The following is a 19,473-nucleotide window of genomic DNA, read 5'->3' on the forward strand; positions in this document are numbered from 1 at the left end:
AGTCCACATTGGATGCATCGTGTGGGCGAAGCATCGATTAACAAAAGCAAGACAAGCTAACAAATGCCATGACGACGTGGATAGCTACAAACTGCAGGTCGATAAGTATTGTTGCAGACGCGGATCGCAACGAATGACGGCAGGTATGAGCCTCCCTCAAGGAGCACCATCGCAAGAAGAGCACACGAGTTGTACGAAAAGGAGTCGACTATAAAAGTGACAACGTGCATCAACGGCTGCTCTCACTGGAGAATATTGGTGCAGAAGGGTAAGAAAATGGAACGTTGGAGGAATGTATAATTCCTCCAACGTTACATGTTGATTCTGTCATTGTCAATCTTTTTTATTTGTATTTATTTATTTCTTTTTACTCAGATTCTCCAAAGAAAATCGAGTACAACATGGACTTCAAAGACTAAAAAGTTACCTGGAGAGGAAATCGCACCTCACTCTTTACATGGACACTTGCTACTGAAAATAGCCTGTTTTTGCTGCTCTTTAATGAAATATGTTTAGAAAAAAAAAAGAAAACTTTATTCAAAAATGTTGCTTTTGCTCAGACAGTTGATCCTGTCTCTGGGGGTATATTATATTATGTTGTACTGCTGTGTAAAGGGCATTAATAATAAGCACCTGTTTTGCTTGTGTTAAGTGTTTACAAGCCAAACGTTGTTGCAGTTTTGTTCATGCAGCAGTACTTTTCAAACAAAAGTGTGCATTACACTACGTTTAAAATTATTATTGAATTTTGCGCACAACACTGCAATTAATCGCGATTAATCAAAGAATAATGTGATTATTCGTGATTAACCGCGATTAATCACAAAGAAAAATGTGATTAATCGCAATTACAAATTTGAATCACTGCCCAGCACTAATATAAATATGTATACAGTATATATCATCTCCAGCAGGTTTAAATGTTTAAATTGATCTCAGAAAGCTTAGTTTGTATCTGATTTCCATGAATTTCAATAATTCTGAGAGGACCCAGTTGTTATTCAATGCTTGCGTACCATGAATAAACCTGGTTGCTATGATGAACATTTATATATTCAAGGGCGAAAATCCACGTTTCTGGATTTGGCATTCAGTGTTTCACATTTGCACAAGGATTATTTTCTAAAACCTCAGTTAAAAAACATTTGTTCCTCTGAGAGCTAAAAATCAAGTCATCTATGCACTTATGAGGAGTGCTCGGATGCCATAAAGCAGAAGAACTATATCCCCTTATTCAAAATGACATATCATATTGACGGTAAGCCTCGCATATTCTCCTCCTTAATGTTGGGAAAACCTCTGTCAAGCCCCCATCATGGGATGATTTGTAACAGAACATCCTGCATGTTCGATATTGTTGAGTTTTTATGGTGGACCACTGAATCAAAGATGATGGTTTTTTTTTTTTTTCCTCTCCCACACATTTTGCTTTTTATCCAAAGCCAAACCGTGACCACTGTCTCCTGCAAAGGCTTAGAAGAAGCAAATGTATTAAAACTTTAAAAATCAGGAGAAGTCCCTACCACCTTTATAATAAAAGAGCAGAGGAGAACCATGGAAAAGTCTGGAGGGAGATGTGCAAAGAAAGCTGACGTGAAACAATGCCAAACCCACAAAGAAAAATGAAGAATATTGTCATTCAAATCGTTCAGTGCTGCTAAATTACAGGTCGTATTACAAAGGACGTAAATGATGCTCAGTAAAGTGACCCCAGGACTGAGGTAGATTTTATATGGGCCTCCTGCAGCTGCAATTACTGAGTGGTGAATGTGATGCACAACTGGATTTCAGATGGTCTGCCCTCAAAGCAGCATACAGAACCATATGTGTAGCTGTTGATTTAAAGCATTCTGATATTACCTTGCGTATTTATGTTTATATCGCCATTATAGCTAACCATAATTCCACATGGAGACTCGAATAAATATGGAAGTATTTTACTGAATTACTATTTATAATTTTTATGGATGGGTTTTGGCTTGTGAAGAAAAAAAATTGTTATTAAACCTTTTTAAAAAAAAACAAAAAAAAAAAACAACTTGTTTCTTTCTGCTCTGCAAAGTAATCCACAATTTCATTAGCTGCATTAGTATTAGGTTTGGATTGTGGTTTTTTCATTATTGCTCCTGGTTGTGACGTGATGTTTTTAAAATATGTTTCATAAATTTTGTTTTTCCAAAGCACTTGGTAACCATGTGTTTGAAAAGGTGCTATATATATATAAATATATATATAAATAAAAGTTTATAAATTTAAGGTGTACAACAGGTATGGGCAACTATCACAGTGGGGGCCACAAAAATGTTATGGTATCTGATCTGAGGGCCACATTATCAACATTAATGTCAGCATTTAGAATACTGACCAATGTGAGTATTTTTCTTTTTTCTTTGTCTGTGGTTTTATTGTTTTGTCAGTTTTTCAGTCATGTGAGCTTGTGATTTTTTGTGTTGTTTTCTTGTTGTAATTGCGTATTTTTCAGCATTTTTGTTGTCAATTTCTGCATTCATGGGGTCACTTTTTGTATTTTTGCGGTCGTTTTCTGTATTTTCCTGTCATTTTGTGCAATTGTGTGTCTTTGGAGCTATTCTGTAATGTGCGTTTGTTGCCATTTTGTTTGTTTAAGTGGTTGTTGTGTCTCTTTGTTGTCATTTTGCGTATTTTTGGAAACTCTTTTGTACTTTGTGCTTTTTGCTTTTGATTTGTGTGTTTTGGGAGTTATTTTGTGCATTATGCTGGGCTTTATATTCCTTCCATGCAGCTTCTTGAAATCCAATTTTTGGGGATTTGTTTCGGTGCCGCACAAAATTACACATGTGGCCCCCGGGTCGCCAGTTGCCCATGTCTGGTGTACAAGATCTGGCAACTTCATCTTCCTTTGACTCACATTGAATCAAAGATGTCCATATTTCAAACTGCTTCACTCATTTATTATTCAAAACATGATAAATGAAGGCCTAAAGTGCTCCCCCGAGTGCATATAAAAAAGCTTGTGTTTTTGCGCACAAAAAAAAGAAAGAGCTAGGAACTGCTTTTTTTTTTCCCCCAGATTTCATTAACAATCTACTAAATTTAACAAGATAAAAGAAGACATCAGGAAAGGAGGATCTAGTCGTGACCCGTGTCTGTCTCACATGTATTAATCTTCATCACTGTAAAACGTTACACATACAGAGATTGAAACCCTCAAATGGAGCTCATATCCTCCTCTAGTGGAAGCGGGGCCATCGTGGCTGGCAGCGGTGGCCGCAGGCTGATCCGCTGGCCACATGGATCCAATTATCTTAGTCCAGATCACTGGCATCTTGGCGCGCGCAGGCCAACAACTACCACTTTTACAACCACTTCTCTACATGCATAAGGTTCTCTCACTGAGCTACACAATATTAATAAACATGAGCGTACACAGGAAGCTAAGCAGACCAATACTATGCTCTAAGTGTAGAGAGTGAACCACTAAGTGACAAAGAGGCAGGTGATGAGAGGTGTGCACCACGGAGAGAAAATGGGCCACAGTAACTGGTTTAAAGGGACAACTCACATAGCACTGAGAAGACTGATGATTTTCATGCAGTGTAAATAAACCTTGCAGCACAGCAGGGTGAAGCAAGGAGAACCAGGTTGGCCTAAATGTATTTAAACATTTGTGAACTCAATGTCAAACTCTACTTTAGTTCAGGGGCCACGTCTCAGAAAGGCCAGACCAGTAAAAGCATGTCATATTAGCCTATAAATAATGACAGAACGTGCAAATAAGTAAAAATGCGTACATTATCTGAATGAAAACTCTTACTAAAACAGTGGACAGATTAGAAATAGCAGTTACATTAATTAAATAACTGCCCATAATGTGTTCTGTGTAATCATAACGGTTGTCCTTGGAGGCACTGGTGTGCTGGTTTTGGCCAGCAGGTCGTACAGTTGCCCCCCCCGTTCTAACAGCTTTAGAAATCATACTATATACTTTAATTTACTGCCTATGTCATCAATTCAAAGACTTGGATCTAATCTTGAGACTTTTAAATATAGTCATGAAAAGATAAATGTTAGTTTTCACTTGAAGATGATTAAAAATTGCAATTGTTTATTTTTTTTTCCCTCAAATCTTAACATCTCTTTTGTTTATCCATTTTTCACAGGATCCAAACAAAATGTTTTACCTGGAGATGATAATGTGTAGATCAAAGTCTCAACTTACTGTATGTAAATTAAGCACTAGTTCGCAACCGGCTAATCAATAATAAAGAAAATGAAACAATAACTGGAAACACTTAAAGGGGACATATTCTAAGAAACCCAAAAACACAGTATTTGAGGTTTATTTTCCCAAACTCGCCTGTTTTTCCAGAGTTTTAGCCTCTGAAAAGTCACTTTCTGTGCAGTTCTGAAATCGGGCCATTTAGGGGCCTACTTATGCATATTCAAGAGTGGGCGTGTCTATAGACGATCACTCACTTCATGTCCCGCTCTTTTACAGGGTGATCAGTGATCACAAAAGCAATTTTATTTTTGCTATCCACACATTGTTACGGTTTACAGCCAAAAAAACTGCATGTTATAGTAAAACACATGGCTATTTAAGTGGCTATTGTTATTGTGAGTCCATCTTAGCACTTCAGGGTCTGTGTTTATCTCAGCAGCAACAGTAGTCATTCAAACTCTCACCGGAGTGTTAAGCCGCTAAGTCACTTTCTCCTCCTCCATTGCTCTTCTAACTAAAGGAATAGAGCAATTAAGGTGATAATCATTTGTTTTCTCCAACCGCTGCGTCGGATTGCGTCACAAACACGTCAGATCAGCGATACGAGGCGATAGAACAGGTTTGCCAATGCGCCAAACCACCAGAGCGGTACACCTCCGCATGAACAAATAGTGCTGACACGACAGTGTACGTTCACTGTGGAGGCACGGCACCGGCAGCAGGCAAGTTCTGTATTTAGTTTTACCGGTAGCCATCACTCCTTCGCTAGCGAGAATAACAACGGCAGACTTTAGGAAAAGTTTTTATCAGGTTGAGGGTGGAGTCCATGGGTGGAGTTACCAGTGGAAGGGAGGGTATTTTCTTTCACGATTTGACTTGTGACATCACAAATCTGAAAAATTTGAAACGGAGCAATTTTCTCTGTGTTGTAAGACTTAGAAAAACCACAAAAAAACAACTGGATGGATTTATTTCACATTTTGTGTGCCGGTGGACACTCAAGTTACCTCATATGTGATCAAAAAAAGTTGCGAAAGTGGATTTTTCATAATATGTCCTTTTTAACATGAAGTTTACGCTGTCATTATTATGACATGACACCTGTCTGTAGCATGAATAAGGTGTCACAAAGGCTGTCATTAAGTGTTGTTCATTACCCTAACCACTAACCCTAACCCTACCTAATCCCACTAGATCCCTCCACCTAACCCGAAAATTGCCAACATAGCTCCAAAAGTGTCATAATTTACCAAACGACACTTAATGACAGCTTTCAAAGGACACCTTATTCATGCTCATGACAGATAATGACAGCCCTATGTATAAAACTTCAAGTTCCTTGAGCAAGGCACCAAACACCAACACTGGTCCCTTCACTGTAAAACAACTTTGAGTACCCAGAAAAGCGCTATATAAAAATGATGCATAATAATAATAAAGTAAAGTGTGACCCAATAACTTTGTATTTTTGATCTTTCAAAAAAAAACTGGTTGAAGCCATTTCATAATGTTTGCATTAAACAACTATTAAAGTTATCTGATAATTGTCCTACAGAAGTGGTTCCCAACCAGGGGTAGCCTATGTGTCATGTACCCTTAGGGTTGCTTGAACACATCTCATTTGTCAATTTCATTTCTAACATTACAGGACAAATTTCTATTGGCATTTTCCTCGTCCGTTGTTAATAAATTGTGGCACGACTCTTCAAAATGCATCAAAAACCTAAAACGGCCAAAACAATCAGAAATAGACGGCGGGGGGAAAAGGCTTTCATCTAAGGTTAAAGTGTGACCAGATGCAGAAAGGGGTTAAAGACGGGCCTGCTGACACAAACAAACAATGCATAACATAAAACAAGGTGTTTTGTGGAAAAAGCAGCTCTTCCATTTCATTGATTGCCAAATTAAAAAAAGAAAGGACGAAATGAGCCGAGGAAATATAAAAGCCTGACTTTTCAAAGGAAATCTTGTTACACCACTACAATACAAGATAAAGTATCTAGTCTTTGATCTAATCTAAACTAAACCGCACACTATAATGTTGAGATATGCTCATACAGGCTGGGTGGATGCAAACAGAATGTGTGTTTTCTTCTTGACATAAAGTAGCACAATTAATACTCAAATATTCTATCGCAACCACGCTTAAGGTAAAAAAAACTACAACAATTGAAGTTAATTGTTCAGGGAGTGAGTTAGTCAGAAATGTTCAACATTCTAGAGTTTCTACACCACTCTTGCAAATATTCTGCAAGTCCACAACATTTAGGCTTACGAACACAACCCCTTTACATCATTAAACTGGAGAAACAGCTCAGCACATATGGCAACTCTTATTGTACTCCATGTGAAATTGATGGTTTGCAAAAGCAATTGGTTTTGCACTATGGAGAAATGTGACGCAGTTAAAAAAAAAAAAAAAAAAAAAAATCACACCATCAACGTTGAATCTTTACGCAGAAAAAAAAAATAAAAAGTGATCTATCTGCACCCACAAAAGTTCTCATCTGTCATGCAAATCCTGGCAAGGCGACAGCCGAATGCATCATTAGTCATGTGCAACTGAAAATCCACAGGGTTTGGTTTCCCTAACATGCCTGAAACCCAGTGTAAGATATCCTGTGAAAACACATCCATAGGTTCACGTCCATCCGTTAGTTCTGCATGGGAACCTCGAGCCATATCACGTTGGGCCCCAGGGCGACTTTTTCATGAGGGCAGGAAACTAATGGAGGACAGAGATGTGAGTAATCAAGAGTGGGGTGGGCAGGAACGGACGACCACAAGCGGCTGGTGCTCATCGAGGGAATCTGGACGCAGAGGTTAGGTAGGGATAGGGATAAACCACACTGGAAAACTGACTTGGGAATGGCATCTGGTTCGCATATTCACAGTGTATCACAATTAGCTAGCATAAAATCATTTGAATGTGTGTTTGTGAGAGCGTCCCGCAGGTCATCATTTGTTGGATCTTCTCGTATTAGACGGTAGTGGCGCTCCTGAAGGAACTGAGAAAGCTGATATTGATACTGAAATCAAAATAAATTGAGTGTGTATGAGAGGAGGGACTAAAAGAGCGAAAAGCAGACAATTCTTCCATTGGAAAGTTATTTATCTCATCTTTTGTTGACGCAATTAGAGCCCCATACTGGCAGCTGCAAATGCTTTTTTGATGCAGCCGAGAAAAGGAAAATCTGCTTCAATCCAAAATCTGTCACATTCTGTAAAAAAAACACTTTTGCATTGTTGTAATATTACATTAGCGCCTTGGCAAATTGGTTCAGGTTTACTCAAATATGTTTGTTATGAAGCAAAACTGGTAAAAATGTACAATTTAATTTGTCTAGTGCACTTCAAGGTGTCTATCCTCTTCCTCTAATACAGTGTTTCACAAACTTTATTGTCCCACGCACCCCTTAGCCTTTATTTATTATTGTATGTAGCCCTTAGCTCATGTTATACATTATTTATTTGTGTCTGCAGGCTCATCTAAAATATTTCCTTTTTATTTCTTATTATTATGCCTTTTTTATTCATGTATTTCGGATGTTTTGCTCGTTTTGGAATTTGAACTTCACCTTTTGGTGTATTTTAAAGAATTGTGCAACACATTATTATTGATGGATGATAAAAAAAAAAAGTCTGTGTGCATATGAAAAAAATTTAAAAAAAAATCTAGAATGTTAAAAAATGAACTGACAAATGTTTGTGTACATCCAGAGAGGTTTTCAAGTACCCCAAGGGGTACAGGTACCACAGTTTGGGAACCACTGCTCTAATATGTCTAAGTGTCTTTCCTAATTACTGACAGGTACTTATTATACTGTATATATAACTCATCTGTCTGGTTCGGGCCAGCTTTGGCTTTATTTTTCATGTTAGACTACATCTGTCATGGGTTAAGTTTTCACCGTAATGTTCAGCTGGTTCTGTAGCGTGTTCAGTCCATTTTAGTCCTGCAATTCAAACATTGATGTTTTGTTTTGTTTCTAATCCTGTTTGATTCTAGTCTCTGAATCGAGACTAGTTTTGCCAGATTAGTTCCACCTTGTCTTATCAGCGTGTAAATGCAAACAGCTTGAACATGTATCTCTGGAGTCTCACAGGTGAAACCCATCTTCCTAGTTACTCTCACTACTTAAGGAGTGTTTGGTTTTTTTTTGCAGTTTTTGACCATTTTTGTTCCTTTGCTGCTGTCTCCAGTTGGTTAGGGCTAAAGTTTTTAACACTTTATTTTATCAGTGAGCATTCTGGTGAATTGCTTCTTTTACTTTTATACTTTGTCTCTGGATTGTACATTGTTTGGACTTTTCTTCAATAAATGGGCTGAAGTTAAACACTAATACCGTCTCCACCTCATCCCACGAAATTATCTTAAGTTTGCGTTCATCCATAGAAGTTACAATCAATCTCTCTATAGCTTTACACTTGCATTTGTATTATTTGTCATTGTGAGCAACAGTAACAACATTATCATCTACAGGTCACCATCTGGCAAACTCAGTATTACCAAAAATAGCAACAACAAAAAAAACACTTTCTGATTCTAATGATGATTGAGTCCTTGTCAGAGATTAACTCCAACTTTTTTGGCTCAAGTACCTCCTTAATCCAAGTACCCCTTTGTCCGACTACAACATTTTGCTCAGAATTCTGTGAAAGAACATCTAAACAGCATAAGTAGTGCTAATAATTCCAGTAAGTTCATTTTGTTTTATTTATTTTTTAAAATATACTGTATGTTTAGGTTTTGTTTATCTAGACAAGGTTTTTCAGGAAATTTTTATCTCCTGACATTATTCGACTGTCAACTGCCAGTCTTCCTCAGAGGCCAGAAAGAACTCGTAGGGACACACGAAAGCCACCTGAAGATGCTTTGATGCTTTCCTTATGAGAGAGCTCGTATAGGGACACATTAAAGCATATCACAGCTGAGGAAGACTGGCAGTTAACAGTGAAAACATGCCAGGAGATAAACATTTCCTGAAAAACCTTGTCTGACTAAACGAAACCCTAACATACACCCCTTGTAGTGCATTTGAAAAACACTGATGTATCTGTTTATGACTAAACTAACAGAACAATAATTTAAACTGGATCTCTTTTTGTGAAACCATTTAGTGCTTAGCTGATCTTTCCATACACTTAATTGGTGGCAAATTATTAGGTGTATTTGCTAAGAGTAATTGAATCATCTCGTGGTTAATTAGCCAGTTCTTGATTTAAATTATCGATTAAGTCTACCCCACGAGAATGAGTTCCAATGTGTAATCTAATCTAATTAAGTAGGTGCTCTGGGCTGTTTACATGTTGGAGTACTTTGCCTGCACACTTTGTCCAAAGTAAACCACTGACGGCTGCAGATCTTCATGAGGAGACCTCAAGGTTGGCCCGTGTGATCCTCATTTGGGGACAAATAAGTGCTGCTGATGGGCAGAGTGTGAGCAGCAGAATGACATCTGAAAGGTCAAATTCTTTCTGCTGTCACAAGCACTGCCAGGAGCATTTTTACAGACAAGGCTGCCCAAATGAGAGCACATAAATGCTGTCTTCACAGATATATATATATATATATATATATATATATATATATATATTCGATCTGTCTGCAGGACTTCTTTATTGCCAAAGTCTGAGCACAAAAGCCTACATGGACTTTAACAAGTATTGCACTCGAGATGAATTGGCACATCTTTTACCTCTGCAGGGTAAAAACCAGAGTCCAGGTGGATCATGTTTTAATAACAGGTGTGGAGCTGTGATTAATATCAGATAAGGGATAAGAGGTTAAGGGAGCCTGGCTTTCTCTACTTTATCCCTCTCCTCCCGGTAATCCATGCCCTGCAGCTGCATAATTTAAACGCTGTGACAGAACCTTGCTTGAATCTCATGATGCAGCACATTTGTGTAGGGGGGGGGGGGGGGGGGGGACTGCTCGTCAAATGCAGAAAGAGGCACAACCTGCTTTATTTATCTCTGCACTAATACGCCACAACTTTTTTTTTATATATATATATAAAACCTCTGGAGCTGAACTGCCTTCATCTAACACTCCAGTGCTTTTGCAGGCTGTTCTTGGGTTTTTTTTTATATTCCCAGCACTGTATCATTTTCAAATATTTACCCCCCCTTCCCCGACCAAAAGTGTGCTAGTTCCACTGTTTCGTAGAATTGTATTCCAGCATGCCTTTGAAAAAAAAAAGTGCAGCAGCATTAGTGGGTACCCATGTGCAGCATGGGGAATAGTGTTTTATGGTTGATTGCAGTTAAATGGTGCACACACACCCTGGTGGGTGCTTGGAGCTGATGGACTATCCATAAGAAGTTATAATCTTTACACCACAACAGCTAAGAAAGCACATGTTAAATCTTTAAAAACTATAAAAACACATACGTGTGTATATTTCCTTAGATGTAGGAAAAACTAAATATCAAAACATCTCGGGGCATTTTGGTTAAATTCTCCAATCAGCATTGGGCGACCAACTCTACAAACAACCAAACCAAGCACATTATTTACTCCAAATCTAAATGACATCATCACACACCAATGAGGATCCTTCCTGATGCTGTAGAGTTAAAGTGATGTCATTTCATTTGCAGGTCCCTAAGCATTTATCAGAGGCTGAGTAAGAATTAAATCACAAAGATCTGCAATGACTTCTGCAGTGGTTTTTGGTTTGTTTGCCTCCTACTACGTCTGTGTGCAATTTACGCAGTGTTCCCAGAGTGATGGTGGAAGCTGTTGAATATTCATGGCACCGTGTCCCCCTGCCATCCCCTGGGTGGGCATACCAAATAGAAAACCACAGGAGATTGATTACTATTTGAAGAGTTTGGTATGGAACTCTTTTGTTACATATAGTGAGCATTTACTTGAGCATTAATGAAATGTATTCTGGGTCATGGTTGAGGGTGTTCAAATCCACACACCAATTTATAGACAGAGAACCCATTGTTATATTTACTGTTCTATCTGGTTTGTTACAGTCCGAGGACTTTTCGCTTGAAGTCTACGGTCGATACAATGGTGGTTGAGGCGTCAGTGGTGTAACAGATTGTTGGGAAAGATTAAACAATGGATCTCAAACAGGATATGCTCCTATGCTGAAGAGTTCTTTGGGAAGGGGGTATAAGTTATTGCCATTTAAGGGTAAGAATCTCACTTTGAAAGGTAGCTTGAAGCTGCTTAACCACATGCCTGTACAGTATAACTGACATCTTTAGAAATGTACCTGTACGTCCTACAAAAGTTGTTTTGTGCATTGCATTGTGGGATTTGGAATCCAGTAAAAGAAATACAAAGATGGCGCAGAAGCGGAAAGGTTTCTTTAAGAGGTGTTTTTACTTCGTTTTTACTGTGATTTCTTGCGTTTCTTCGCCAGACAATACTTGTTTTGCTCTCCCTCGTAATTTAACATCGCTCCGTTTTTGGCCGGATTTGGGTGTTTCCATGGAAGCCACAATATCAACAACTTTACAGATATAGTTTATAAAATGCAGCTTTAATCGTTGGTGTTTGGAGGTATCCTTGACAGTTCTTGAGGTAGCGCCTGTACTAGAGCGACACACAACATTTCCTTGTTGTATAAATTATCATTGGGTCCCAATATATTAATATGGTTAAGATGGTACATTTACTGTCTTATATTCAAGCTTTGAACTAAAAATAAAAACCAAACAAAACACTATGATTTCATAAACTAGACTGAATATTCTGAAACATTCAAATAATCCGCCTTATTTCTCGGTATCTTGAAAGAAAAAGTAACCCACTGCCAACATTTACGGCCCTTTCTGCTACCTATAATGACTTCATCAGAGAACAACCTGCTGACCACAGTTGGAACACTGTCAGCTATGTACGTGCATTGAATTTACTACACCTCACCCAAAGGACCAATCCCGTAAGTACATAAAAAGTGGTATTCCATACATTTGCTGGCAAACTCAACCAATCCTCCCATACAAAACATTCAAGGCACACCTCTTGGACTTCAGTCAGCTCATAAGACGACTCACAGTATGATTTTATTTGTCAGATGTGAGGCCTTGGAGAGAGGCTGAGAAGCATGACCACCTGCACTTCGTTATATCCCACAACCCCAGGAGCGGGTGTCTGAAAAGGCTCAGAGGATTAACTTACGACTTTTACAGCTCAGTCGGCACACGCTATTATACCTATTCAATCACACTTGCCGCTGGAATAGAAAAAAAAAAACAATTCCATGCACACATACAGACAGAGGCTACTTGACCTGCTTATAAAGCAAACCGTCACGAGCTGTGACGCTCATGTATGTATGTATGCGTTTCTCTTCATCTCTGGAGAAACTAAAGTTTTCCATCTGTTGAGGAGTGAATCTGTGATCAGCAGGCACTGTAATGAGGTGAGATAATCTGTTGAGGGAGCTGGCAGGGCTGGGGGTTCCTCGCAAGAATATTTTCAACCAGACTTCTCAGATGACAAGGACAAATGTCTGTATGAGGTGAGAGCGCTAAACGGTAGATATATTGTGAAGCTTAGCGATATCTGTCAGCAAATGTATCATGTTTGGCCTTTATTAATTAACTGATGATGACAACTGATGACTTTTTACAAGGTAAGACTTAATTGTTTACTGGCGTGATGTCTGAAAATGAGGTCTTTCTAGCCCGTTTTTGGCTGTATGCTTCCAGCTAGCGGCTAACCATTAGAATACAGCTCACCGTCAAATGTCTTGGGTCCTATTTTGATGCCATAAAGCGTGACATTAATGACCGAACAAGCCAAGAGAAAATGTCATTGCTGGTTTGCGGTCAGACTTCCCACCTTCATGTTGTAAAACTCAATAACTGCAATGGTGTAGGGTTGGCTCCTACAATGAGGTGTGCTGAGTTTGGTTTCTTTGAGCAGTGCTACCTTTGTGTTCATTAAAAACGACAAAAAAGCAATTGTAACTTACAAATGTCAAGAGGGAGTTTTAAAACGGAGCTTGTTCTGAGAGCGCACGTGGTTAATTGTGTTTGAATTGCTTATTACACCAAGTGTCCATTGCCTAAATAATTAACTGTTTATTGTTCTTTGACATTCATAGCTCCTTGTCATCAAATTACGGCCCCGTTTTCCTTTCATTTCAACAAAATCCTGCAGGTTACAGTTTTTGGGAGCGTATGTGATAAGCTGTGTTTTTCTCTCAAATTACTATTTGTTTCCACATTCCACATTCATTGTGTCTCTTTCATTTAAGGAATATGAAGAAGTTAAAGCTGCCAAACACTGCCAAGGTGACATTTCTGGTGTTTTCACAGATTGAAAGTTAAGCTAAAACAATAGTGGAGGTTGTTGATATTGTGGCTTTCACAAAAACACCCGAATACGGCCGAAATTAATGTCTCGTAGAAGAACGTCATTCACTCTGAACACCATAAACAACCAGAACAACAAATGGCATCAAATTATATCATCGTCGTCCTTGTCTGCAGAAGAAACAATGAAGTAAAAACACTTCTTAAAGAAACTTCCTTGGGGTTCCCCAAAACTAAAACAAAATCTGCAAAACTTTTCTCAAATTCAAGTCACATAAGCATTTTTTAACAAACCCATTGTTTGTGATGGCGTCAAAAACAATCTTGCTAGCGGCAATTTCAGCCTTCGACACAAAACTTACCCGTTTTTAGAAATAAATTCCTATCGATTATTGACGAGGCCTACACTTGTGTTTAAATTATTTGTAAAGTTTTGCGTCAATTTCTAACAATTCGGAACAATAAATATAGAATATATTTGCACAATGGGCATCAATTAACAACTTCCCTTTGTTTATGTGTACCATATGAGTAACGTTATCTTGCTTTACGTAAGATCATCACGATCAGGAAATTTCATGAGTAAATGACCAATTTCAAAATGGTTGGCCCTGCCTTTATTATTAGCCGTTTCTTGCAATATACACCTAAACTGTAGCGTGGGTCATCTTGGTGTTGTGTTAGTATTTTACCTTCATGTGGACATAACCAGAGAGGATGTGCAACAGGGGTACTTACAGGAGGTCCTAAAAGACAAAAGAAAAAGTACATGTTAGCATGCTTTTATTAAACAGATAAAAAAATATATCACACCAACAAAAAATGTTATTTTGATGACAATTACTGAGAAAAAGGTAGATTTTGCTAGACAGCATAACTGTGAACATCCCATTCTATTTTTGGGATAAAACAAACGCAGGATGAGGGAAAAAAAAAAAAAAAATCACCTTTTTTCCTTTGATTTGTATGTGACTAACAATGACCACCAAGCTTGTTGAAGTAGCTCTGATTTCATGACTACACGGACTAATGCACCTGTTAAATACATCAATCCTTGTTTTTTTTTCTTTTTTCTGATTACCGCTGTTCAAAGACCTTTGTGGCAGCAAACTTCAAGAGCTCCCCTGAAGCCGACAAATCATTAGGGTCTGTAGGTTTATGTTGTAACTACCCAGCTGCTTTAACCTCGGAAAAAGAGGGGTTTATTTCAGCTAGTTTGTGATTTGTGAAAATTCCCTACTACAGATGGAGTCTGTAAGGAGCTGCGTGTGTGTGTGTGTTAGGGCCTACACTTCTGTAGCATTGTTTCATAGGTCGTTAAATTACAGTAGACCTAACGGGTTTTAATAAAGCTTCAACGTGTCTCAGTGCACCGAGTGAATCGTGGCCTTGTTTTATCCGACAATGAGAGCCATTTGTCTCAAATTTCATTAACCTATGCTCGGGTTTTTTTTTTTTTTCACAGCTTTGGGTCGATTAAATGAAGATGAACTTGAGCTTGAAATCACTGCATTGGACATATATTATATAACATTATGTGCTGTTTTATTACAGCCCATGCAAATTTGATGTGAAACTAATTGAGGTCAGGAGAAGCACATGTCACTGATGCACCATTAAAATATTGAAAAAAGTAAAGAGTACTGATGTATCCTACTCGAGTAGTGAAATTGTACTCAAGTACAAGTAAGTCATACATAAAAGAGTCAAGTACAAGTAATAAGTAGCTCAATTAAATAGTACCCAAAGGAAAAGTTACAAGTTACTTTCACCCCCCATGTTTATTTTGGCTAATAAATCTTAATGTTTCTAAATTCTTAAGCACATTTTAAAAGAAGTCAAATAAATGATAAACGGACATTGTGAAACTACATCATAGACAACATGTGCCAAAACAGCACAACACCTCTGAATAACACCAAAAAATTAAATTCAAAATTTGAAAAAAAGTACAGATTATTTGTAACTGTAATTCAGGAAAAGGGGTGGGACTAATACGTTTATACTTCCACCCACTCCCTTTCGAACACAAAGTATGTGTATGCAGTAATATATGTAACTGTTTTGTTTTTGTGGGGGTTTTTTTAATGGAGGGAAGCTCTTTGCATTAAATCTTTTGTTGATTGATATATTGTTTTTTTTTTTTGTTTTATTGCATTTGTTCGAAATAAAACAGTATATCATACATCATATATCAAATTTATGAGTCGGCATTCAATGCCGTTTTGGTGCCGTGCGTTACATTTAATCCAGTTGGTCGGCTATGATGTGATGCGTTTGATTGTTGTCTGGTCTTTTCATTTTTTGTAGTTTCACAATGTCATTTTAAAACAAAAAATAATTATTTACTCAGTAACAGTTGGGCGTAGAAATGTAACCGATTACTGATTTTTAAATGTACAATTAACCAAAAGAGCAACTCAATTACAGTAACGCGAGTACTTGTAATCCATTACTTTCACCTCTGGCCACCACCGTGGGTAACTCGTCTGTTGGAAAATATGTGAGGAAAGCTTCAACACTTTCACGTATTCAACCATCAACTGGGACATTTTCAGACTGTGGCTTTCACTGCAACAAACATTTTTTCATTCCTCAACTGTCATGGCAAACGCAACTTTCCTTTCCATGTGTTTGGGGGTGTGGGGGTGGCCTGAACAAACAAATATTTGAAATGAAGCATCTCATTCATTCAGTGTGTCTCTTTCCGTGCACGTTCTGATTTAAAAAGCTTCCTTCTATCCTTGTAAATGAACGACGCACAAAACAACATCAGTGTGAATTTGTAGGGGAATGCAACGTTACCTTTGGATAAAGTGAGTCATGAATTAAATATGCCTCCGTTCGACATCCAGGAACTTAAAAAGAGGGAAGTTTGTGGAAGGCTTACAGTGCAGAATTCAGCCTGCCTGTGACCATCAAGGACTGAATTTTTAATGTTTCCCACTCGTTTTTTTTTTTTTTTCCTCTTTTTCTCAGGGGGAAATCTGTCACTTTATAAGATCAGCGACTGGAAGTGTGAACCTTTTTCAAAAGTTCAAATGACAACCTCAAATACATTGGAAAAAATGTCATTCAGGCCGCGTCTACACTTCGGAAATATTCTCAATATATAAAGATTCATAATTATCACGTTAAAGAGAAAAAATGAAAGTCTCTTGAAAGGCATCAAACCTCCATCCAAGTGGAGATTTGACGCTTTCCAACCCAACAAGTCCACTCCGCCCTTGTGCTCCAGACACAATGAGTGAAACGTAGTAATTAACGTCAACGCACAATGGTGCCATTTGAAATACGCTGGCATGGCGAGGGGTTTATTGGAAAAGTTCAGCGCTGCATAAACAAAGGCTGGCGGGTTCTCCCATGTGCAGCCAAGCAGAACATTAAACTGTTGTCTGTCATTTCATTTCCTGTTGGCTTCAGAAACGCTCCTGGATCACCTATTATTTAAAAACAGGAAAAAATGTGGATCTGAGTTCTAGAAGACGTCTTGTAAAAGGAGTATGGCCAACTAAAAATCAAGGATGCTGGTGAAACCGGATTTTTTTATTTTTTCCTTCCCTCCTCACAGGTTCACCCCCCCCACCCTGAGTCTTACCCACCTCACAAAAACTCCTGACCTCTGCCTTTGTCCCTTCTCTCATTTCATTTTACAAGGACAATCCCTTTACTTTAGAGCCTTGGCTGTGCTCTGTTGCACTGTGCTCTCGTAGCAGAATGCCGACACACTCCAAAGCACATTATCACTTCTGCTATCAGGTGAGCAGACTGTATACGTAGCAGCTCGCTGCCAAGTCCGTGCTCTCGCACTCAATACCAATTGTGGCAACACTTTTTTTTTTTTTTTTCAATTTCACTGAAGAGAACGTCCTTTGTCTACATATATACGCTCGTTTTCTTCAAGACACCCCATCAGCAGCTTTAACCAAATTTTCTCTCTGGTTTACTCTGAAAGTTCTGCGTTTCCATGGTGACTCCAGCTCAAGGAATGAAACCACCAGGCCACAAATTGCACATCCACAACCTCAGAAGATGCACGGTGTACTTTTACATGATAGTATGTGCAGCGGGTGTCAGACTCACTTTAGTTCAGAGGCCAAACACGGTCAGGACGAGTTCAATCTCAAGTGGTTCGCGGAGGTTGGGAATCGAACAATTTCAACATTAGCGCTACTTGATATGATATAAAAGTATGTAGTACAGAACAATACAGTGTATCCATTTAATCAATTTGGGGAAATTTTGTCAAATAATTTGAGGATTGAGCAGTATTTTGGAAAAATTAGGTTTCTTTCAACAATTATAGAATAGAATAGAATAGAATAGAAGGCTTTTATTGTCATCACACACAATGTAGAACTGGTGGTGCAAGAGTACAGGTATAAAAAAAAAAAAAAAGAGTATAGAATAAAATTTAAAAAAAAAACACAAAAAGCTAGTGAAAATATGAAATAAATGTAATAAAAAATGAAATAAAATAAAATTTGAGAGTAAAAATGACTTCCACTGTGTTATACAAGCATGGGAAAACTGCCAACCACTGCAAATATTGTAGAGTTTCATTGATTTTGTGACATGGATGCCAATATTTATGTTTGGATATGATACAGTGATTTAAAATTGCTCCCAATTTCTGCTTAATTTCAATAGTTTCTATTTTTTGTGAATATTGCCAAAATTCCAAAGCTTAAGTTCCCGTGGAAATTTGACAGATATTTAACGACTCTCTGCAATCCTACTGAGATAGCCATAATTATAGTATTTGGTCATTTACACAATGATTCTGTCATTTTTACATTCCCCTGAGGTCCGATTTGGATGTTTTAAAGAGCCGGATTTGGCCCCCGGGCCTTGAGTTTGACACATGCCTTAAATGTTTCACACAAATACATACCAGCTTCTCCATCGCGTCCTCTTCTTCCTCGCTTCCCCGGAGGTCCTACGAAAAAGCGAGAGTGAAAATTAGGTGGTTGAAATGTGATTGTCTTATTTATCGCTTCAGGGATTCTAACAGGAGAGCTGCCGTTCCAAAACAATGCTTCATCATCATACGTGTGGTAAAAACAACAGACACAAATCACAACAGGAAAAAGGAGGAACTCTTCAAAAGTCAGTGGGGTTTTTTTTTCTTTCCATAATCAGGATTTATTTCAGCATCTCCACACACCACAGTTTGAATCTGTCAGCTTTGACAGGCAGCTAGGGACGGGAGCGTCTGCTACAATAAAAGAAAGTGGAAGGTTTTCTAAAAAATAACAGTAGTGGTATTTAGTAGACTCCATTCTTTCAGTTTCTGACAGACTATATATAGGGAATAGGCTTTACGCCGATCTGATCGGCCAATATTTTGCATTTTATGCAATCAATGTGATCTGTTGTCATGTCTGCCGATCTGATCAATGATGTCATTGTTGTGATGAAACTTTCTGTAGATGCTCGGTTTGCTGTGTTTTATCGTCTCATTTACACCAAAGAGTTGTTTGCTTTACGTGACACGGCCTTATTTCACTCACATGTGCACAAAGGTGAAAACGAGTCCGGACTTCTTCCCCAGTCTACTGGCTCTGTTAGCGGGGACAGCGTCTGTGTTTGTACGTGCGCACGCTTGTTTTGTTTAGCGGAGCAACGCGCTCCCATTTGCTTTGGCTTTCGTTACCGGAGACTTTTTGCCAGTTTCAGGATGAACTCCTTTGCTTCACAGCAGTCGTTGAGTACGACACGGGGCTCCGGTTTAATTCAACAGCTGCAACGTTTATTTTGCCAATCACTAAAAAAAACGCCATACAGCAAATAATCGTTATGCTCCGATTAAACACGCTCCCTCACTCCGCGCACACACTCTCTGACAACAAATGTTATGTTCAGGTCCTGCATGGAAATTCTTCAACTCTTCCACTCTCCCTCACAGTCACAAGGCTGTGTTTGGGTCCCGAAACATGGTACCGTATGGGGCGACCGTGGCTCAGGTGGTAGTGGGTCGTCGT

The 19,473-nt window shown here is 38.5% G+C and overlaps 1 protein-coding gene across 17 annotated transcripts in view; it reads right to left on the reverse strand.

The window, feature by feature from the left end:
• Nucleotides 1-19,473, reverse strand: part of col25a1 (collagen type XXV alpha 1 chain) — a 199,888-nt gene that overhangs the window by 61,894 nt on the left and 118,521 nt on the right. For all 17 annotated transcript variants that reach the window (XM_028474638.1, XM_028474634.1, XM_028474632.1 and 14 more), the window contains exons 3-4: nucleotides 18,384-18,428; nucleotides 14,228-14,235 (exon numbers count right to left, since the gene is read on the reverse strand). In XM_028474638.1, coding sequence (XP_028330439.1) covers nucleotides 14,228-14,235; nucleotides 18,384-18,428 — 53 coding nt within the window. The remainder of the gene's footprint in view (nucleotides 1-14,227; nucleotides 14,236-18,383; nucleotides 18,429-19,473) is intronic.

Source organism: Gouania willdenowi, chromosome 18 (genome assembly GCF_900634775.1).
Source record: "Gouania willdenowi chromosome 18, fGouWil2.1, whole genome shotgun sequence".
In the NCBI taxonomy this organism is placed as follows: domain Eukaryota; kingdom Metazoa; phylum Chordata; class Actinopteri; order Blenniiformes; family Gobiesocidae; genus Gouania; species Gouania willdenowi.